Here is a 22,858-nt window from a genome sequence, read left to right as displayed (position 1 = left end):
TGGTGTTACTGCTTAACATCCTATAGCAGGATGGTTTCTCTGCATTCTCCCTGTATTTGCATCCCAATGGTACAAGTTTGGGTTCATGAAGAAAGTTCGGTGGTTTTTTCCATTTTGTGATTTTTACTGCCTTCTGCTGGTCAGAGATGATCAGACTGAGTTTAATTTTTTATAGTCAGCACATGATTATAGCGCATGATCTAAAAATAAGCTTCGGGACAAATACCAACAATAGATGTTTCATGTATTTCATGTTGGGTTTTGATATATAATCTCATGGATGTATTTCATGTAGTAGAGTTGATCAGTAAAGAGGGTCTTGGATATTAATGTGCGAAGCAGAATACCTTGTTTCAAAGGTCTAGCAATTGGCTTGAAGTGGGGACGTGGGAGATCATCCTTCTAATCCTTCCCTTGCCTTTTCTGTTTGCCACTGCTACAGCACTTTGGTTTTGTGTTCCTATAAATCAGTTATCATGAGCCTCATCTCTTTTATAAATCCTTCAGAATCTAGCAGCAAACATCTCTGTGTAGCAGAGTAATAACAGGAATAACACTGCCATGATAAAATCTTAAAAATCCTGAAGAATGGTCACATGTAGTTACTGTTCCTTTCTAAAACTTGAAAGGAGAAGCAATACCCAGAAAGTGGCACGCACACAATATATGTCTTTATATTCCAAGCGAAGATAAAGATTTAAAAATAAAAAACATGTTGCTGTTTGTACTAAACTCATGAAAGACACAGTGCAGAAGGAAACAGGCCTCCTGCCTTTGCAATTTTATGACCTGTTTTAGAAATAATAGTTCTTTAAAGTTTCATCTTTGCTTTTACTCTCAAAGATGAATGTGCTTGTCTGTTTGTGCATGGTCTCGAATATTGAGAGCTGAGTAGCCAACGTGGCTTGTATTTGGCCTAATGCTGAACAAAGGATTATTCAGTTGTTCAAAGTTGTTACTTTGCCTGAAATGAGTTGCCTGGACCTTCCTGCTCTGAGATTTAATAACCATGCCCTGATTTGATAGGCCACATGATAGGCCATCTAGATATACATTGTAAATCCCTCAGGTAATCAGGTTATGAAGATATTATTTTCTGCTTTTTTTTGCATCAGTCATATCATGTAAAACAAAGCTGTGCTTGCAAAATTAATTACTTGGGGGACCACAAATATTTCCCTGTAAAGGAAAGTTTTCTTCACATTCACAAATTGCTGTTTCAGTAGGAAAGATTTGCAGAGGGAGTGGGAGAGAACATACTGCATTCAACAAACTTGTAACAAATGTCACAGAGTTTACACTTTCAACATTTTAATGGCATCTTTATGCCATGCAAACCACCTTTGAACTCTATTTGTGCTACATTAATATAGTACTAGTAACGACATATTTAAAATATGTGCTTGTGGAAGATATCATTTATCTTTGCTTTTTTTTAATAGGTAAACCAAGCGGGTAACACTAAATGGCAATGCCAAGAAGACTGAAAATTAGAGAATATGCTCTCTGCTCTATGGATCTTAGAGATTCCACGGTTATACATTTACTCACCAGTTACTGCAGAACGGTAAGATAACACCAAATTGCTGGGCAGTCAAGGGAATGTTGTTTCTACTCCCTTATCTACCACTAGTGTACTTGATCGCCTGTAGGAAGTCATGTAAGCATTAATCAGTTATCTCCAATATATTTAGAAAAGCCCATTAAACATTTGACTGACAGTATGTGCTTCCCGAAACACCCATTTGTCTTTTGTCTAAACAGAGTGGGCCTTGCATCAAGGAGCTATAGAAAAGGGATTTTTTCCTCATTTATTTATAGTTTCATTTGCTAGGGAAGTAAGCCATCTGTGGTCTGTTTCCCTATGGAAAGTTTTGAAAACGCCTTGCAATTCAATCAAGTTTGGAGAGCCACAGATATACTAAATACCTCAAGTTTTTGTGGAAGTAGCTGCTCAGGTAAAAAGAGACCCTGCAATAGGATACAGGGAGAACACTGGAGTCTGGGCTGTGTTAATTCTGCTGCTCACAGAGCTATTGTTAAAACAGGTTACAACAAAGGTTCCTCCCACCCATTTATGAAAAAAACCCTCAGATGTGCTTGTGGAAGGGTTGCTTGTGTTTAGCAACACTACTGGAAATTGAATGGTTAGAGAAATGATACAGAGCTTTATAAAGATGAGAGGCATTATTGATTAAAAACTAAAAGCTGTGATATTTTGTCTCTGAAGCAAACCTATTACTCCAGAACGTCATGGGTTTCCCAAAGAAGTTGAGATCTTCAAGGTTGATAGTCACAGCAGGCAGGCTGTAAGGTAACTAAGCAGCATGTGTGCTTGAGGAATCCTTTCAGGGAGCAAAGGATTCTCCCAAGTTGCTTCTTGAGATGTTTGCACCTGCATGCACAGACTCTGGCTGTGCTATCTGCTGAGGGTGGCCCCGAAGTTCTTCTCCAGACCAGACTCACCTGTCCACCCAGGTGTGAATCTCCTCACATGTAAGATCTTAGTTAAATATCTGGAAGAGAAAATAAAGAGCATGTTAGTGGCATTTACAGAGTATTAAACTTGGAGAGGTTGAAAGCCATGCTCAGGGTAGAAACATAAACTACCTGGAGATGATAAACATGAGCAGAAATTAAGGGAAGCTCAGTTGGGAGGACTGCACGTCCTTATCTGAGGAGATTTGAAGTCATGAACCCATCTATTAAAATGAAGAAATCTGAAAGTAATAATGCCAGGAGACGAAGAATAAAGGCAAAAATGAAGCAAACATCAAATTCTGCCACATGAAGAAGGCAGCAGAAAGGCTAGTGCAGTTGAGGATTTTAATTTCCATTTCTCCCTCAAAAGGAACTTTTCCTGCTGCAGGAGTCTGGCCACTGTTCCTGCCCCAGGGCCTGATGGTCCCCCCAGCTGCTCCACCTAAAGCGGAGGCTTGAGCCATCTACACAAGAAAGAACGTCGATGTGAGGGATGTAGTGGGGGCTGTAGGCGCTTGGAGAGTCCTCACTCCTTTACTCAGTTTCTCCTTTGCCCAGCAGAATCTGAGCACTGCACAAGTGAGGCTGCTCCTTCTTGCTCTGAGAACACCAGCATCTGCACTCTTGCGTACATGTCTTGAGAAGATAATGATGCTTGTACAGTTGACATTACCCATGTGTGGTTCCTTATCTTTAAATCGTTTGCAAAGAGAGGGAGAGAAGATTTGGCCCATGATGACTTCAGTTCGTTTCACTTAGCTGCCAGTAGATGGCTCTCTGAATTTGCAGTCGCTTATTTACTGTGTTGTTTATTGAACTACTTGGGACACATTTTCCGTGGAAAATGTTTTCAGTGTGTTTGCTTCGAGGAAGTTTACATAAGAAGAACAAGGAAGCAATGGATGGAGTAAATAAACTGCTAACAAACAAGATACAGGATCGGTTCACTTTTTGCAAAATGTTTTATGGCTACAATGCAAAAGATTTTTCTTGTGCAGGACCTAATCTTATAATTATCAGGCTCAATGAGTTACATCTGTCTTCACAGGCTGCATTTATGCAATCTGATTATAACCGAGTAGAACTAATTCCCAATCAAAAAGCATTTTAGTCATGTATATTAAAGGCTGAATGTGGTTTGAGGACAGGTACCTTAGGGAATTCATTTAAATGCTTCTGCATTCGCATCCCTTCAGTGTGAGATGATGTTCCATGGATACTCGTGTCTTAATAGAACACCAAGTGTAGGCCATGAGCTTTAGATGTGTGCTTAGCCCAAATATAGCTTGCAGATGTAGACTCAACTGTTCATTCCTCACCTTTTTGTTCATGTGGTTTATCAGAGAAGACTAAAAGGTGCCTGTCAACATGACAGTCCATGTTTTGATAAACAGCCCCCAAATCAGCAAGATCACTAGGAGGGAAATGCAAGAGCTACAGTGAAGACCCATCACCTTTCCCAGTGTCCCTCAACTCCCGATTTAGTAGATGCTCAGCCTTCATCTCTGTGGGGCACTACTGCATCCATGACACGTAAGGATCACCGCCCCCCCCCAGCTTCTGAGACCACTTAACTGGAGCAGCAGAAGCTTATTGACAATGGCTGCATAAGTGGGATAACTAATTTTTTTGGAAATAATCACGTTTTTCAAAGACTGATGCACTCTGTGGTTGGAACCCAGTATAGAATAAGCTAAGTTCCTTCTTTGCATTCTAAAACGTGATGAAGAATGACAATGTGTTACGGCAGAGTTACTACTCAGTATCCTCATAATGCTGATAAAGTTCCAGGTTTTGAAATTGGTTACTAGAAATATGTAGCCTCTATCCAAACATTAATTTAAATTAAGTTGGATTGTATGGAGGTGTTCATTGCAGTGTATACAGTCCCTCCACTGAAGTGGGTCGCGATTTGTCTTTGCCCTCATTCTGAGATACCAGTCACCCTGGAGCACAATACATAGGCACGAACAACTTTGTAAAAAATAAGCAGCCTAACACATCTAATCTGTCATCTCTTGCATACAATTTTGCTCTAACTTAAAAAAAAAATACATACAACAGTTGTTTTTGAATCAGAAGCAGCTGCTAGTTCCTAAAGAGATGCTTGGATGAATTGTTTTGCAGACTGAAATTTCTTGTAATAGGTCTCTGTGTCCAATAGGTCACTTTCACCTCTTTGCAAAGCATGAGGTTTTTTTCTTCAGACAAAACATTTCTTTCAATTAATTCACTTTTGAGATGAGAAAACAAGAGGCAGACAGGTTATGTGACTCACAGTGCCTGTCAGTGGCAGCACTTACCTTGGTTCTCGAAATAACACAACGACATCACGACATCAATCATACTGAGTTGCCCATGATATGGAGGCAGGATTTGTTGATACCATGGTTTTTTGTGTTTGGCATTATTGGATTTATAATGGTAAAAGACTGCTTTTTTTTCCCCCTCTATACTTCTTCATTTTTTCCTAAACTTCTTTTGGTTAATGCTCCATGCACCGCAAAATTTAGTCAATCTGCAGAAGCTCCTGTTTCTCTTTACAAGGTGATGTGTACGTTTCTACCAACCTCAGTGATGTCTTACTGTTTAAAGTCATTGACACTGACTTTGTGGACTTTTGCTGGGCTGTTACTGTCTGAAAAGGAATGAGTAATCTTTGTTATTGTTCTGAAATTCACTTGTTGATGCTGACTTTTAAATGAATTGAGGGGTTTTGTTAATATTTGACCAACTATATGGAGAAAGCCTGTTTGTGTGGAAAGCAATACCTTCCCACTGAGAGCACATGAGACATACTGCTCTTGCCCCCTGCTCCATTTTAGCTGTGTAGCCTACTGCAGCGATGATCTTCAATTAGTGTAAAGGCTGTCAAGGAGAGACTATTTCATTAATTTAAAGCTTGATTGCTCCCAGTTATTGTCCTGCTCCTCCAGCCAGGCTGTGGCCTCTCTGGTGGCAGAGCAGGAGGTGTGTCCCCACCTCAGCCTGTGGTCTCAAACTCTGGTATCCACACACACAGGCTTTCCTTCCTCGCAGCTCCAGATGTCACAGCACATCTGTCAGGCACAGCGGAGGTGCAGGCACATCTCATCCGACTGCCTTTCTGTTGGTTGCCTCCAGCACAGGGGTGGGTGGACAGCTGGAATCAAATCTGCTAGAGCTCATGTGGCCAAGCTCTGAGCTGCAGAAAAAGTCAGTGAAGAGCAGGGCACTGACAGATGAGCAAAGGTGACATCGAAACTCAGCAACTAGTTGCCTCAAGCCCTTGTGCTATGGGCTTTGGAGAAGTAGGAAGTAGGGAAGCAGGTGACACATGGCTTGGACGCCTATGTAGAGCATGGTTGGTGGGTGGCTGGTCCAAGTTGAGCTCATCGGACAGAGACCTGAAGTTGCCTGTGTTATTACTGCATTTTAAAGCCTACCCTTGGTCTTAAACAGTCCATGCTAACAAATCACTTGTAGAAGTATATTCAATAAGCTATACATAGATTTTTGGGGATAACATTGAGCCAACTTTGTGTGTCCCGCCACTTAATCAAGTTCTTCTGTTGGTGGTAGTATCTGTCAGGACGGGCAAATGAAACCTAAAATCCAAGAGATCTCTTGATTGACCTTGGCTATTTTGTGTTCTATATATCAAGGCTTCTGGGGCTGGACTGCTCTTTCCATGTTCTGACACCGATAAGAAATTTTCAGAAATGCAGGATTCCCAATTTCTGTATAAAGGAGTTAAGCAGTGAGGTTTTCTCTTAAGGCAGGATTAAATTAGCCCTCCTGCATCTCAAACTTTGAAAAGGAATTTCCATAAGTGTGGGAAAGAGGAAGCATTTCTGGTGGTTCCTCATGCTTAGGTCTGTTCTTGTATGCACACACACTATGTAAGAGAATTTATTCATGGAATCATAGAATGATTTGGGTTGGAAGGGACCTTTTAAACATCATCTAGTTCATCCTTCCTGACAGGGACATCTTTCACTAGACCTGGTTGCTCAAAGCCCCATCCAGCCTGACCTTGAACACTTCCAGTGATGGGACGTCCACAGCTTACGTGGCTTATTGGCTTTTTCTGTCTGCACTGTGTGATGGACTTGGCCTGGCTGCAACTCTGTGTGTGGACAGTAATTCAAGAGCAAAGTCTTTGTGTTGGCAGACGTTTATGAGATGTTTTCTCCCCTCCCCCTTGGAGAAGAGCAGCGCTTTCTCAGAGACACACAATGGGTCTTTGCTTCGTGCTATCTCCATCTGCGTGCACGTGTGTATGCGCATCTGTGTAACACAGGACAGCACATTTCTGTAGCCGGCCACAATCTTATCCACATGGCACTTGCTTGATATATGCACAGAGCCTGATTAACTCCAGTGGGATTACTCACACATGTATATATTTGCAGATTTCAGGGCCTGACATTCCCTGTGTAAACACATACAAACAGAAAAACAGAATAATCATATGCAGCTGGAAATCAGTGGCTTCAGCGAATGGAAAAATGGGCGTACTCAGATTGCAGTCGCAATGTGCTAGAAACATTCACACAATGCAAACAGATGGAGTTGGATGAATTAACACTTGCTACTTTTGGAGACTTCCTGGATTACTATTAATAGTTCTCTGGTTTAAATTAATGCACAGCATATGTCGTGTAACATTGACTTCGAATTATCTGCTAGAATGTTTCCTAGGCTCAAGCTTTTTTTGAAGTCCCCAAAATAGTTTTAACTCTCCATCCTCTACTTTCTCTTCCCGTTAGAATGCCCACCTCAAACACAATACATTTATGGAGGGACAGGTAGTAAAGACCTTTTTGGATGTGAAGATGGTTGTTAAACTGTTCCAGCCATCTTTTAAAGCACTATTAGGGAGGATTTTTAGCCTTTCTGCAGGAAAAGTTGGTACCATACAGGGTATGAGAGGCCGAGCGCCCAGTCTCATCCCTGCAGGCATATGTAGCGTATGGGAGCGTGGGGATCAGGGGTGTCCCTCGCTGCCCTGCTGGGTGGGGATGCAGGTGGCCAAGGGACCTGGCCGTGCCGTGCAGACCCTGACAGCCCGGAGCTGTGGAGCATCCCCGGCCAGGTGCTTCCATGGGTTGTCACATGCGAGACCCTGGCAGCGGTTTGGAGCTGTGGCCTCTGCTGCCCACACCCTCTGGTTGAACTCTGCAGGGGTGAGATGCTGGATGGTGTGAGCTGGGTGAAGAGCCATTTTCTCTAAACACCAGGGGATCTTTGTTACTACAAGTAACAAAGTAACCCCAAGCCACTCAATTTTTGAATGGGAATAAAGTGGCATAGGATAATACAATAGTTTGAGTTGAAGGGCCCTTCCCAGCTCCCCCAGTGCCACCCCTGCCACGAGCAGGGACATCTTCACCAGCTCAGGTTGCTCAGAGCCCCGTCCAGCCTGGCCTGGGATGTCTCCAGGGATGGTTCATCCACCACCTCTCTGGAACCTGGGACAGGCTCTCACCGCCCTCAGCGTTAAAACGAGGCGGTGAGGGCGAGCTGAAAAGGAGGCGCGCTCAGCCTGCAGCGCGGCAATGGCAGAACGCGGTCGGTGTAGCCCCTCCGACCCCTGGGGGATGGAGGCCGGATCGCTGCTGCTGGTCCCGGCTCCGGCCCGGCTGCCCCAGCCCGCCCCAGGGCCGCGGGGATGGGCAGGGAACGGGGCCGGTCACTCCTCACCGCGCCGTATGTCTGCGAGGAGCGGCCCCTACGCGGGATGGGGGAGGAGGCGGGCGGTGCGTGGCGAACGCCGAGGGTGGGAGCTGGGCCGGCTGCGCCGCGCGGGTGCGCGCCTCCGCGGAGCATTACGGCGCCCATTCCCGGCTCCCCGGCTCCGCCAGCGCTGAGGAGCGGACGCGCGGAGCCCCGCAGCGCGGCCATGGCCGAGCGCCGCGCCTTCGCTCAGAAGATCAGCAGGTAGCGCGGCCGCGGAGCGCGGGGAGGAGGCGCGCCCGCTCCCGGACCCCGGCGCCGGGCGTGGGGAGGGGCGGGCTGCCGGGCCCGGCCGGTGCGGAACGGGGACCCGCCGCCGCGCCCCTGGCGGGGCGAACGGGCCCGGCGCGGCCCTCCCGGCCTCCGGGCTGCTGACAGGGCGGGCGCGCCGCGCCGGGCCGAGCCGCACCGGGGCCGGGCCGCCGCGCTGGGCCCGCCGTGAGCAGCCCCCGGCCGGGCCGCCGGGCAGGGGCCGCCCAGACCGGCGCCGAGGGGCTGCGGTTCCCCCCGGCTGCAACAAAGGAGTGGGGGGATGCGGCCGTGTGTGTGCGCCGTGTCCGCCCGCCGCGGTGCCGCTTCCCTGGGGAAGGGGCGGAGGATAAAAAAGGAGGAAAAGCGCTGTTTAATTCAACTCCCTGGGAACAAAGGCTGGCCGGGCGCATTGTGCAGCCCCCTCCCGCCGCACAATGGGCGGCCCGGCGCTCCCGGCAGCGCGGCCAGTGTTTTCCTGCCGGTGCGGGGCTGCCGGCTCCGGCCCCGGCCCCGGCCCCTGCCCTTGTCCCCCGCTCCGGCCGCTCCCCGCCGGGTTGGCCGTCTCTGCTCTGCCCCCGCAGGGCCGGGCGGCCGGAGCCTTGGCCGGGCGCTGCAGCCCGTGCCCGAGAGCAGCAAACCTGCTCCCTCGCTGCCTGCAAAATGGGGGAAATAGTCCCTTTCCTTTTGTGTGCGATGAGTAGCTCGTTCATGTTAGCACAGCTCCTTGGACCTGCAGAGCTGTTTGGTACTTGGAAGCGTTAAACATCCTTGTATTCCACAAAGTTTTGGGTTGGTTTGTTTGTTTTAAAGAGGAATATTTATAGGAGATTACTTGCTAATACTAAGCTTCTGCAGTTCTATGTTCCAGGTTAGGCATGTGGTTCCAGGTAGGAACCACAGTTTTCCTGTTGGCAGGTCTGACCAGATAGCCTTTGGTGACCCTGGTACCTCTCCTGGCTGTAACTTAGCAGAAGGGAAGTGGGAATCATCCGTTTTGCTGCTGCTATTCAGGATGCTGTGGACAGTAGTAAAAGCAGTATCATTTTCATGCTATTGAATGGGGAAAATGTAGGTACAAATAGTTGCAGTTAGAGAAGCTGTGATGGAGAAGGGTCACAAAGAAAAAGGAAGTCAAGGAAAAGCCTGTAGATAGGAGGCAGAGGAGTGGTATCAATAACACCCCACTCAAAATCTGAAGATGGGATGAAAACATTGCTCCTCTCTCACAGTTCTCAGCAGAGTTTGGTGTGCACCATCCAGGGTTTAATGTGATAGACCAAGGTCTTGGGAATAGAGAGAGCTGGATTTGCTGCCAGACTCTTTTTCCTGGTTCTTGATTGCAGTCATAGAAATAGTGACATGTGAGGCAAGAGTAAGAGTTCTGCAGCCCTGGCAGGAAATTCAGTAAAATGGCCCTGGGGTGACCTGGTGCTCACAATGTTTCTGTCTGTGTCGACGTTCCTGCCTGCATCAGGCAGGAGCTCAGTTCAGCAAGTTCCTCAGGCAGTAGCAGAGATTTACCGCCTTTATGTACCTTTAGATCTAATCCCCTCGATGTGATTTCAACCAAATGGCAGCAGTGTGTGTGTACATGGGCAGAGGTGGTCTTTTTAACATGTCGCAATCACTGTTTTTGCAAGCTGTGCCTGCAGAAGGACCCAGGTGGTCTGCAGTTGAGTTCAACTCCTTCTTTTATGGTTATTTATAAGACTGCTCTATTTCTCACTGGGGTTTCCCATACCATTTGTGTTTTCTTCTGAGAAATCTGAAGTTCCTGGTTCACGGGCTGCACATCCAGTGTGTGTGAAGGCAAAAACTTGTGGGCAGAAGACATGATGTACCCAGAGGTGCCCAGACTGAGCTGTAGCCCTTCTGGTGCTGACACAGAATATGCTGCTGTAAATTACTGTTTCAGAGGATGAGAGGCTCCAACAAGCAGCACACGGAAGTCCCAAGAGCTGTGTTGGTGGCTGCTGGAAGCCCTCCCTGTTCCATTGTTTAAAGAAAAATAGATCCATCGCATTTTCACACTCTCCCCTCCGGTTTGGCTTACTCATTGAGGTAGATAAAGCATTTGTCTTGCTCAGAGGAAACAGATATGCTGCTCTTGGTTTGCCTGATAGTGTGTAATTCAAATGTGATGTAATTCAGATCCGCAAAGGTAAATTACTTTAAGGCCTTCCTACCAAGCAGATGCAAGCATCTAAACTGGTTATTACAGTAGTGGTAGAAAAAGGAATCTGCCATCGGCTGTGCTCTTTCTTCACAGCCCTGATTTACTGGCAGTGCTTTCTTCAGCCGGCGTGGTGCACCTCAAGGTAGACACTGAACTCCAGTGCCGGCCGGTATCTGTTTATTGCTACTGGAATCTTCAAATATTGGGGATAACAGCTATCATGGACTGCCACAACAGTTTCGAATTTAAGACTGTCTGTTACAAGGTGTCTTTCTGACGAGATCATGCCACCTTTTTGTTGGAAGGACTTCAAACTACAGGAGATTTTAAGCCTGAACTTTGGCCGTCACATGTACTTAGTAATTCTTCTTGACTCCGTTGGAAGAAACTCCTGAGTTAAACTGACTGCAGTGGGTTAATAATACTTGAAATCTCACCTGAAATGGTTAATTTTAAATTGGAAATATATCAGTAATATGTTTTTTTTTTTTAATTAAACTGAATTGGAACATGTTTTTCTGCAGCATTGTAATACTTGTGTAACTGCATGAATACTATTGTTTCTGTCTCAGAGTAAGAAGAGATGTACTTCTATTTAGTACCCCTGTTCAGTTCATATGGTGTTTGGGGGACTAGAGGAGAGTTAGCGGAATGCAGGATCCACACCAGCAGAGATAAAGTTCACACATTTAGATGTCTCAGTAAAAAAATAACAAACAGTCAATACGTTATTCTGGAAGAACCAGCTAAGTTGTGTGTTTGCCCTCAGCAGGGCTGGGTGTTCAGGACTGACCCAGCCAAGTGCTGTGTCTGTGTTGTCCCCACCAAGCACCCACCTCTCCAGCGGTGTGCGCTTCAGATTCCCAGCTGCATTATCCCAGTGCATTTTCTGAGTGTGGGGCAGCTTGGCAGAGAAATGTGATGTGGAAGCCCCACCACCAAAAAGGCCAATTCTGAGATCCCGAGTGTCTCGGTAATTCAAGTGTGTTGTATCCCAGCACTCCAGTCTTTCCAGGTGGAAAGGTGTGCAAGTTTTGCCGGAGTTCAAATATAGAAAAAGGAAAAAAATCACCCTTAAAACATCACAAAACATACACAGTTCAGGCAAACTCATGAGCCCCCATCTCAGTGCCTTGTCATTGCTCTTGGACCATCTCGAGATTGGGCTGTCTGAGGGATTCAGAACTGCTGCTTTGGTCAGACTATCACCATTTGGAAAGTCCCTTTCCTTAAAGTTTTGCTCTTCCTTTACTGCTCCCACAGTGACAGGATCCTTCTGACTTGAAATAACATACCTGCTGTACCGTCTGTTTTGCTCTGCAGTTCAGCATCAGAGCCCAGAGCATGGTTTTTGCCATTGATCTTTATTCTCTTGCTGAGAATTTTCGGTTTTTCTGTCCCCAGCTCTCACTGGAGTCTGGCTAATTTTGTTTTCACCCTTGTGGGTCCAGCCCCTTCTTCTGAGGTGCTTCTATGTGAATGGGAACTGCACGGTGCCATGAAGTGCTGCTGTCTTGGGGGCAGAGCCCTGGCTAAACAGGGGAGACCTTGTTCTCATACATTCAGTGATTTGGAAATATACCATCATGCAGGGCTCTTAGGTTGTATACGGACAGATTTCTGGAGTAATCACAGTTTGTTGTCTTTATGGGTTTGAATTGAGGGGAAAACACTTCTGTTCTCTGCATTCAGAGCTTGCATCTCATTTCTGCTGAAGCTCCCTTTACACTGTAAAGGGTGACCTGGGAAAACTAAATTTACATTTGTGTTCATTTAGAGCCCTTTTACATTGCCTGAACGATGTGTCAGAGAGACTGACAGCCACCTTTGCCCTGCCGGAGGGTAAACAGGGATGGTGTGAAACCCACTGAAGCCGATAGCAAAGCTGTCACTGGCTTCCACAAGCACCGAATTGGGCCAGAAAGGTAGTGGTTGCAGCAGGATATTCATTGCGGTTTATTCTCTTCCCGTATCCAGATGCCATTTGCCATCCACGATTGTGGATAATTGAAAGTATTTTTAACAATTTTAACAGATTCTTCAGAGCATCTTCTCCGAAAGTCACGTTGTCTACCCCGTCTGGCCGTTGTGGATGTCTCGTGCTGGAGTCAGCAGCGCTCTGGGAAGCCTAAGAAAATTTCTGACCGCTCAAAGCAAGAGAAGGCAGGGAGAACAGTTCATCTCTGGGCCTTCATTACAAAGCTATTTCGTTGTACAAGGCTTCCTTGTTTTCTTTTTTGTTTTGTTTTGTTTTTGTTTTGTTTTAATGCGAGATGTCACTTTGATCTCTCTTGAAGAGTCCAATCCTGTGGCGATTTTCACAGTAACGTATCTTGGGAGCTCAATCCCTTTGCTGCAGCTTAGGGGTGACACTTTCAGCCTCAGTCATCAAATATTACCAGAAGGGCACCGCAGGTAGCACTGTATGATGTTTTCTGTTTTAATCAATGGTAAGGAAAAAGGAAACATGTTGCTCATCTTCTGTGTTAATTTAAGAACCCACACTTAGCCCGTAGCAGTCAGGATCAGGCTGGGTATTTCCCCAGCCTCAGGTTGTAAATCCAACCCATTTCACTCAAAGGGAAAGAAGGAAACGGGATGCTGGGTTTGGGAGGAAGGCTCCATCCAGGGCACAGCTGAGCTCCAGGGCTTTCCCTCCAGCAGGTTCCCTCATCCACAGCGACACACACCTGGTTGCTCATGCTGTGGTTTAAACCTGGATGGAGCCGGCTGTTCCGCAGGCAGGAGAGCCCAGTGGAGCGCGGATGGACAGAGGGACAGGTCATCTCACTGCAGCAGCAAGACCAATGCGACCGACCAGTACCATTTGGCTTTGGGAAGTAAAACCCAAGAGCAGCCACTAAAGCAGGACAGATACCTCCAGCCACTGAGCTGGCTGAACCAAGGGAGATGCTTTTGCTTTAAAAACTCTGTAAATACAGTTTTCTCTGCTGCTGAGAGAGAACAAGCAGCTTTGCATGGACTGATGCAGATGCTCACCGTACCAGGCTGCCTTTCTCAAGAGGCAAAAGCTTGCTGGGTGTAGAGTCACTGTGCGTGTCACATGAGAAGAACAACAGGCAGGAATAACAGCTTTGTGATTAGCAGGATGGGGAGGAACAAACAATTTGCATTGCTCTTTCAAAATGGAGAGGGCCATGGAAAAAAGAGAAACTTCCTCAAATCTCTGCAGCAGATGATCAGGATGACTGTGTCCTCTGTCCTGAGCAGCCTCCTCTGGGAGAGGGAGCATCTGACCCTTGCTTGGTGTAACTGGACGGGTCTTGGGGAGCCTTTTCTGGGGAAGACAGAAAGAAGAACTGATATTTCCAGTATGCTTCTTAAGCTAAAAAAAACCCAAAAGGGACAATTTTTGATTTTGACTGGGTAGGAATGAAACAGAAATGATTTTTGTGCATAGTAAAGAAACATGGAAGTGCAAACAAATGGTTTCGTTTTGTTATTTACAGCTCAGAGTACTTTGAGAATCACTGGTCTTGTTTTGCTTTAGAAGCCAGTTCCGAGGGGATTTTTTTTTCCTCTCCTTTGTCTTTTTTGTGTGTGTGTGTATGTGTGTGAACCGAAGGCACACACAATAATTAACCAGTGAAGAAGGTCAGAAAGGAAGTGACTAAGGAAGATGTACTTTAAACAGAGACATTCATGAAGCCGTGGGCTGTAATTAACTGGAATGTTTGTCTAAGGATCCCAGGTTTCATGTGTGAATTTAAGATAGTTATTAAAGAGGCGGTTTTTTATATGTCCTTTTAATTATCAGAGTTTTATTGACTCTTCTGCCAAATTGATTTTTTTTTTTCTTCATTTGGAGACTATTTTGAAATTTATTTCTGTTTTCTGTTTGGTTTTGCTGTAATACACTTGTTGGTTTGGGGAGCATAACTTCTAGTTAGAAATAGTGTTCAGGGTTATAATATAATGTGAACTTGCTAGTCATGAACAGATGGGATTTGTCATGGACAAACAGCTTTTGCAAAAGGAGGAGAAGGTGAGTGTATGATCAGTTTTGGGGAAACTGTGAAGCTCTGTGATGAAGCAGTGAGAAAGCAGTTCCAAAAGCAGTCAGCTGAAGTGTTTTCTCAATAGGAAAATACTCATTTGGGTCTACCAAGCCCTGGTCAAGCCTTATCTGGAGTGCTGGGGGTGAAACACCGTGTTAGGAGGTGTGATTGCTGATGGAACAGATGCGGGGAATTGCCGCTGGATCGTGAAGGGAGCAGAAAGCCTGTCCTAAGATCTGGCCTTGCTTTGCCTGGCGGAAGGAAGGCTGGGACGGGATAGTTTTTGTGGGAAGGGGTGGGAGGAGGGCTATTGAACCTAACTGATGGTGTTGGCACAAACCCGAATGGTTATAGATTACCCATAAATACAGTTGGTGATCAGGTTATGTTAGAAGCTGGTTTTGAAATGCTTTCCAGTGGGGGAAATGGTGTTGGGCACGTTTGCGAATGCGGTGATACAGAAAGGGAGCCAACAAGAGCTGGGGATCAGACTGCAGGCTTGCAGTAAGGAGTGGGAAGTCCTGCAGACACTGCTCAGGAATTTTGGGATTTAGACAGTAGCCAGTTATTTCGTGTGGGAAGAGGTTTGGTAATTGTGAAAGCTGGAGATGTGAGACTACTTCAGACTTGAAAGGAATGATGGTGTCTTGGTCAAACCGACTGGAGGTTGTTCAGTTCCGACTGTGATCATGCTTCAGGGGAATTTTTAATATCCAGTAATGTTATTAATGGGGCAGCAACATGGAGCTGCCACTGGTCAGAAGCTGCACTGCTCAGTGTCACTCTTGTGTTTGACCGTGTTTCCTCCCCTGTTGCATCAAATGACCTTTTCAGCGGGGATGACATCAGGCGGTCTGATGGCATCGCTGCAAACTCAGCGTGGCCCTGAGCAATGCTATGGTTGCAGCCGGGCTTGTTTCGGCTTTGAGTTGGGATAAAGCACAATCGTAGCTGGAGTTAAGGGTGTAACCACATACAGCACAGCCCCCAGCTGCTGCAGAGCTGCCCGGCTGGGGCCAACACGCAGAAGAAAGGACTGAGAACCCCTCTAGAGTCTGTCACAGAGTGTGTCTTGGGTTCATAGGGAGCTGCAGGAGGAGCAGCGCTAAGGAACGTGGCTGGGCATCGGCTGCGGTTTTACAGCTCAGGATGGGTTTCCTTCTCTGGCTGTGCTTTCTGACTTGAAATAGCACACTTCTTTTAAAAATATGGAAGGATTTTTAGTTTTTCCTATGTTGTGCTGCATTGCAAAATGTGTATCATCAGGAATTACACAAAACACACACCTACTGAGAGGTTGGATTTAAAGCAGAGATCATCCGCAAGCTTGTAAGTCTCATCAGCCACAGATGCGTAGTGTTTTCCATGCCAAGCAGCCATTTTAATGTGTTCCAAATTTTCCTATAAATGATAGCAGCATGCGTGATTTGTTCTCGTTTGCATGTATGTGTGTGAGCATGGTGGGAGCAGGGCAGATGTTTTTTCCAAGGACGGTCAGACAGCCGAGTGTTGTCCGTCCCCAGCAGGAGCTGCTGGTCTGCTTTCAGAAGCCACCCACCAGAAGTGAAAACATAGTCTCCTGTGGATAAATGCAAACATGAAGCAAATGACTTCTTGCAGCCAGAATACATAAAACTTTTTTTTTTCCTTCTACAGCTCACTTTTTCAAAAGACAAAAAAATGCTTCCTCTAGCTAGTCTTACTGCTGTCCTCTGGCCCGAGGAAACATCTGCTCTCCATGGTAGGCCTGGTTGTCCCACCTAGTTCCCTTTTAGAGTTCCCTTCTCTTCCATTGACATCAGTTGCCTCCACCTGTCCCCATTCCTGCACACCAGCATTCACTGCCAGAGCAGTCCTGAAGCCAAGAGCCCATTCTGACACCAAGGTTTTGCTCAAGGGAGGTTTAACCATCTTTACTCGACAGGGTTTTAGCAGCACATTCCCCTGAGTGAAATCAGGAGCCAGTCTGTCAGCCATGATGCTGCTCCCACAAAGATCACTGATATAGCAGAAAAAAAATTACCTATGTCCTTGCAGCCTCTTCGTCTGTCTTAAGCACCGGTTGGCGTCTTTTTGGAGCTGGGACCTTGTTCTGGGAGACAGAGCGGAACTGCAGTGCTGCAGTGTGGTGAATGACAGGCGGCAGCGGGTTTGTCACTAATAAATTGGTCATTGACTCCTGGAGAAGAGTGTCCTGTGTGGGTGTGCTGGTGAGGTCCTGAAGACTGGGGTAGTCAGCACCTTTTTTTTTTGTGGAAAGAATCTGAGCTTTTGATTTGCTTCTGGAACAAAACCATTTCTACCACAGTCAAAGACTCGCCGAGATGAGCTGCAGCTTACTCTGGGGTTACAACATGGAGCACTGTGGATGGTTGTGTTAGGGCTTGACCCATGGCTATTAGTCTTTGACTATAAACATTTCCCTCTCTGGTGTGCTTGTCCTTTGATGAGATGTTCCCTTGGTGGCTTTACTTAACTGTTGTGTTCTCAGTCTTACCAGTGACAATGCGGCTTACTGGGGAGAACAGCAAACCCCAGAGGGGCACAGTGTGGATTTTACCCTCTGGGCATGGAAGGATTGATCTGTGACTTTCCTTCCTGGTGAGAAAAGTTGCCCAGTGGTGGGATTTCTCTTTGGCAGAGATCATTAGACATTGTGCCCTGCCAGCAAGGGAAGAAAATGAGAGAGCAGAGCACAGATGTGCGACCAGGCTTGGAACTGCTGAGGGGTGTGGAGAGCTTTCCTTGGTAGGAACGGGAAAGAGCCTGCTGGGAGCAAGTTTATTTGTGCTCAGCATCATGTGCATTTTATTGCTGCAGATGTGCACAAAAGAGCAGTTCACAGAAGGAAAAAAAACTTAATTGCTGTTAAGAACATGTATACGCAGCCTTGCGAGAATTTTGTGATTCTCTAAGAATTTAATATGCAAGGTCTGTTCTCACTGGCTGGTGACACTCTTATTTCAACCAGCGCACTAAGTATTTGGTTCCATTCCAACAGCAGCATAAAGTGTGTTTGATATATCATCTTCATCGTGATTCCTTTACAGAGATAATGTTGTCTGTGTCTCATTTCAGAACGGTGGCTGCTGAAGTCAGGAAGCAGATCTCAGGACAGTATGGAGGGTCTCCCCAGCTCCTCAAAAACCTCAATATTGGAGGCAGCGTCTCTCATCATACAACTGTAAGTAGTGCTTGGAACATGGAAGAGTGAAGATGGTGTGCATAGTTATTTTGATAACCATTTGGAAAGAAGTTGCGGTGCTGATAGGTTGTTGACCTAAGCAGCCCGTAATAACACTGAGGAAATAATTCCCTGCAAACCCCCCTAATTTTGGAGGTCTCCGTCTTGCAAATCGGGCATTAAATTGCATGTGCATGTGTGGTTCTCTCCATGAAGCGCTTTGCAAGCTCATGCCCTTCAGGTGGCTGTTTTCTTGTGTTTCTTATCCCTCTTGAGAGTGGATCTGCAGTGGCTCATCTGCTCTTCAGAGGTATTTTGTTATTGTGAAATTTTAATGTGGTTATTCCTCAGAAATGTGTGTTTACTTACAAGTTTACAGTCCACTTTCCAGAGTGGCTGAAATGTAGGCCATGTTGTCAGAATCACCCTTTCTGAAGTCAGATTTTCTTGCATGGCCTACCAGTAACCTTCAAAATTTATTTACCATGGTGGTAAAAATTTCAAGAGTTCTACCAAACTTTTTCAGTGTGGAACTGTGTTTTTGGAAGTGTTCCTTGGATTTGGATTGTTGCTTTGGGTCATAGCAGTTGCTTTTGCAGCAGTCAACTTAGAAAACAAATATGATAGCATCTCGTTTTCTTCAAAGAGGGTTGATTAGGTCAGGCAGTACTGGAAATGTGCCCTGAATTTGATAGTCTGCACAAGTGTTTGAAGTAGGGTCCTGTAGAGTTTCCTCAGTTCATGTCCTGCTCTGTGTCCAACACAATGCGTTAAAGCTTTCTCGTACAAAGCACAAATGTGTCCTTAGAGCTTGTGTTGTCTCAAAAGGGATCTCCAAGATGAAGTTGATCCCTAGCTTAGAAGAATGACTTGGCTGCAGGCTGAAAGTTCATCTTGAAGGAGATCTGGCTGTGCCACAGTCACTGGGGACTGAGGAGGACTGGAATTCCTGTAGTTTCTGCATCAGCTGTGTGAGCCCTAGGCCACCAGAGGCTGGCTTTTGTCAGCTGTAATGTGAGTGAGCAGGAGGAGGGGTTAACGACAGCGGTGTGTCCAGGGCTAATGCTTTATCGCAGCCATCTCTGGAGGGGTGTGGAATGATAATGCAAAGCCCTGACTTGGCAGTTCTCTGTGGTCTTTTGCATAATCCGGTATTAGGTAATAGGGAGGGACCCCTGCTGTTAGCCTCGTGGGCTGGATGGAGCACTTGGGGTCATTGAATCCACTTGCCTGCAGCAATGGCTGAGGAACAGACCCTGCTTTTGAAGGACCCATCCCACAAGCTTCTGTGCCTCTCTAGTCCCACATGTGGTTTCATCTTGGAACAAGTCCCCTGAATTACTTTTCTACTCTTCATTGCTTCCATACAGCAAGATATCTTCTGTGAATCTCTCCAAGCTGTCCCTCAGCCAGCCATGGTTTTGATAATTATTTTTCCTTGTATTCTCCCCATTTAGCTCTGAATCATCTCTTCCACTTTTTCTATTTCTAAGCTTTTTCCATTCTGCCATCATTGAAATCTATGTGCTCAAAGCTTTAGTCCTGTTGATCTACACATGTAATTCTAAATGCATGGTGAGATTTGTTGGTCACGGTATTGTCAGCCCTGCCTTCAGTTCTTATGTCACTTGTTATCCTGTTGCTGTTGTGTTTTCTGGTAAATATATGCAAGAATCTGTAAAAATCCTGGAAAAGGTCATGCTGACTGGGAGCAGGCTCTGAGCCTTTCCTACCAAACTGCATTGCGTGTTGGTTGATGTGATTAGCTCCTAGTTTGTCAGATTAAATTCTGTGCTGAGCAAAGATGAAGCGTGATTAACGTGGAGCGATAGTTTGTAGGAGATAGACTCATGACTTAACTAAATATACTTTTCCTACAGACTATGTCCTGAGGCTGAATAAAATGACCGAGGTTGGCTTGTACTGAATTTGGGGTTAATTTCTCTCCCTTAGGCATCCATCAGAATTTGCAGTGCCTGCCTGCCCTGGCTTGATAACAAACATTATACAGAGAGAAAGCATTACTGCTCTGAGACTGAAATAGCTATTTGCTCTCGAAAAGTTCAGAAGTTTGCATGTCCTAATACATTTACAGCAAAGAAACAGAAGGCCCTGAATCTGCATGGCAGTTTTGTGTAGCCGTACTGGTTTGAAAGCCTAGATTAGGATGCCTGGTGTGGGTTTAAATAGGCAACTTATGCTAAAATGTATGGATATTTTATGTATGGATATGGATTGAGTTTCAGGTGAGAATCTCCACTATGGCAGCAAGTTGCACTGTTGAGCGTGTGGCATGGAACTGGAGGACTTTGCATGGTTATGCAGACGTGATCTCTCCTACCCAGTGCGTGTTACTCATCGTGTGGAGCATTTCCATAGCTAGTTGTGATCCAGACAAGGTCACACCACTGATTCCGTCAGCAGTTGCCAACAGTAGCTGCTTATGGTAATTCGCCTTGGAGTCTTATAACACGCAAGCCAATGTAGACATTTTAATGGAGAAATGTACATTTTTCTGAATGAAGTGCCCTCAGCACTGTGCTTGGTTGGGCCTTTTGTTTCTTGTTGACTGAAGCCAGTGCAGGGACTTTTCACACTCAACAGACTTACATGTGGTTGAACCGAGGATAAATGCAAAAACCTGTCAGCTGAATTTTAGCAAGTCTCTTCCCTTTTGCTTCACAAGCAGCAGACTGCCAGAACTGTTTCTAATTTAGTAACTGGTGGAGCTGGGGAGAAGACACTGCTTTCAAATGACTGTACAGGAGCCTGCGGTTTATTATTGTCAGCCTCCACCCTTCTGCCACTTTAGGAGCAGGTGATTTTAATTGCACACCTCTCAAACCACACGTACAGGTCCAAAGTCTTTGGAGGCTTTTTCTGTAGGACCTAGCATGCTGATGTGGGACTCCTTGCAGGATGCAGTCCTTGCAGCACTCAGCTTTTATATTTGAAATCCAGAACAGAAAGCACTGACAGTTATTGCTGAGAAATAGGAGGAGCTGTAAGGTCTTAGATGAAGGGGATTTTATTTTTTTAAGTTAGTTTTGCAAGTCCCTCTAAATCCACTGATAAATTGAGTGTACATTGCACCTTGCTGTTTGCGTTCTGGGTTGTAAGCCACGTGCTGTGCTTATCTTCGGTGCATTGAGAGGTTCAATATTCCCTGGTGGGAGCTGGAGCTTCTCACCACCGATGAATGCTGTGAGCAGAGCTCGCGCTTCCCTTCACAGAATTCCCTAGCATCTAGCAGGATGGGCTATTGGCTTTGTTTATTTATGAACTGGACTGTTTACTATGGGCTATTATAATCCCTCATGACTAACCACTTCCTTTTCTTTCCAAGTTTATTTCTTCTGCTGAGCTTCTGCTGTGTTATGGTGCCTGTTAACCGCTCTCCCTGTGTTGCATCCTGGTTGCTGCAGCGTGGCAGAGCCCGATTCCTCTCCCTGCATTTCTGCAGTAGTTCTGCCTGCATGAAGCTGGCTTGTGGATTGTCAGAGATTAATACGAGCTACTGCTGAAGCCACCCAAAGCTTTCCCTGAATCTTGGTGTGCATGTCTGGGTTTGTTGTTTAATGGCTGCTCATTATGCTGCTTTGGTGTAGGAAGTGCAGAGTTTTGGTTTCTTTCTGCAAATGGACTTGTAGTCTGTTTTTTTTCCCTGGGTGTGCTGTCCTTTTATGAGGGCAGATGATGTTACTAAAGGACAGAAAATAATCACCAGGTATTTGGACCTCTCTTCAATTGTAGCTCAGCTATTTCTGTGTCTTATTCTACATTCAGCAACTTTTGTTGCTTAATGATATTCCTATTTTTCAAGTTAGATGAAGACTTATAAAATCTTGGATTTATGAACACTTCACTTTTGAATGGCAAAGATTTTTGTTTTGGTTGTCCAAAACTTTTTTTCCCTAATATTTTTTATAAATTAATCTTTAGAGGTATATTTTAATAGGAAGAACAGCATTTCACAGAACTTGCAAATGAGCAGAATGAATGTATACTCAGTTGTTTTGCAGAAAAATAACAGCTGTTTCCAAAGGGGTAATAATTCCTCTCTGCTGGTGTATGTTATGGTGTAGTTGAATGTAGTATGAGGAAGAACACTGTTGTAAGAGATGCTAATTAGTCTGGGAATAAAGGGGTCTGGATTCTTGAACATGATGTGATCTGACCGTGTCTGCTCTCAGCGCGCCATTTTCTCCATGTAAAATAAAGCTGCTGACATTTACATATCTTTGTGAAGCACTGCCAGGTTTAGGGGCATTGTCTGGGCTAATTGAAGCTTTGTCTTGAATTTATTGGATGTCAGACTTTGATTGTGTATTCAAAGATAGTATCTAATTATTCAATAAGAAAATATAGGTTCATTTGTATATTTTCATTGTTTATTTTAGCATCTTTTAAAAGGAGAAGAAAAGATAATTTGTGCAAATGAATGCAAAACACTGCAAGGGAAAACATGACAGTATCCTATGTGGCATGGAAAAGGGCCTTTCGAAGTGTTTGAAGCCAAGTAGTCTTATCACCAAAATCGCTAAAATGAAAAGGAAAATGAGCCAAGTCTTAATGGTGTCTCAGAGCTGATTGAGGCTTGACACTGAGTCCCATGACGTGTATTTCCTGGAGGTTTCGCCCTGCCTGGCTGAGCGGTCTGTCCTCAATGCACAGGGAGGATGGGAGAGGCGTCCACATCCTCTTCCCTCCTCCTTCCACTGGGATTGCTCACACTTAACTCGGCTCTGCTGCCGGCGCTGGCTTTAGAAAATTAAAACTGCTACGGGCTGTTTCTAAAACCTCCCGTTGCAGAGCTCAGGAGCTTTTTGTACCTTAAGCTGGTGAGCATGGTGTCCATGGAAAGGTTGCTGAGTCTCATTTATCTGCAATAACTTAAACAGTTTATATGTTAGCAGAAATAACTAATCTTAACTAAATGTTATACCAAGTACATTTGGTTACTTAGACAAAGCATTCATGGCAGGCCTGTTAAATACTCAAAATCTAAAAATGCCACTAAATCCTGCT

General features: G+C 45.5%; 1 protein-coding gene across 6 annotated transcripts in view; it reads left to right on the top strand.

Annotated features, from left to right (window-relative positions):
* Positions 1-8,365: 8,365 nt before the first annotated feature.
* The window catches only part of DOCK7 (dedicator of cytokinesis 7), a gene marked incomplete at both ends in the record, with an annotated part of 100,095 nt that continues 85,602 nt past the window's right edge, over positions 8,366-22,858 (top strand). For all 6 annotated transcript variants that reach the window (XM_080349044.1, XM_080349040.1, XM_080349042.1 and 3 more), the window contains 2 exons: positions 8,366-8,403; positions 17,725-17,830. In XM_080349044.1, the coding sequence (XP_080205170.1) occupies positions 8,366-8,403; positions 17,725-17,830 (144 nt within the window). The remainder of the gene's footprint in view (positions 8,404-17,724; positions 17,831-22,858) is intronic.

This window comes from Nesoenas mayeri, assembly GCF_963082525.1.
Source record: "Nesoenas mayeri genome assembly, chromosome: 8".
Lineage (NCBI taxonomy): Eukaryota > Metazoa > Chordata > Aves > Columbiformes > Columbidae > Nesoenas > Nesoenas mayeri.
Note: the sequence above shows the minus strand (reverse complement) of the source record. Positions and strands in the feature narration are given on the sequence as shown.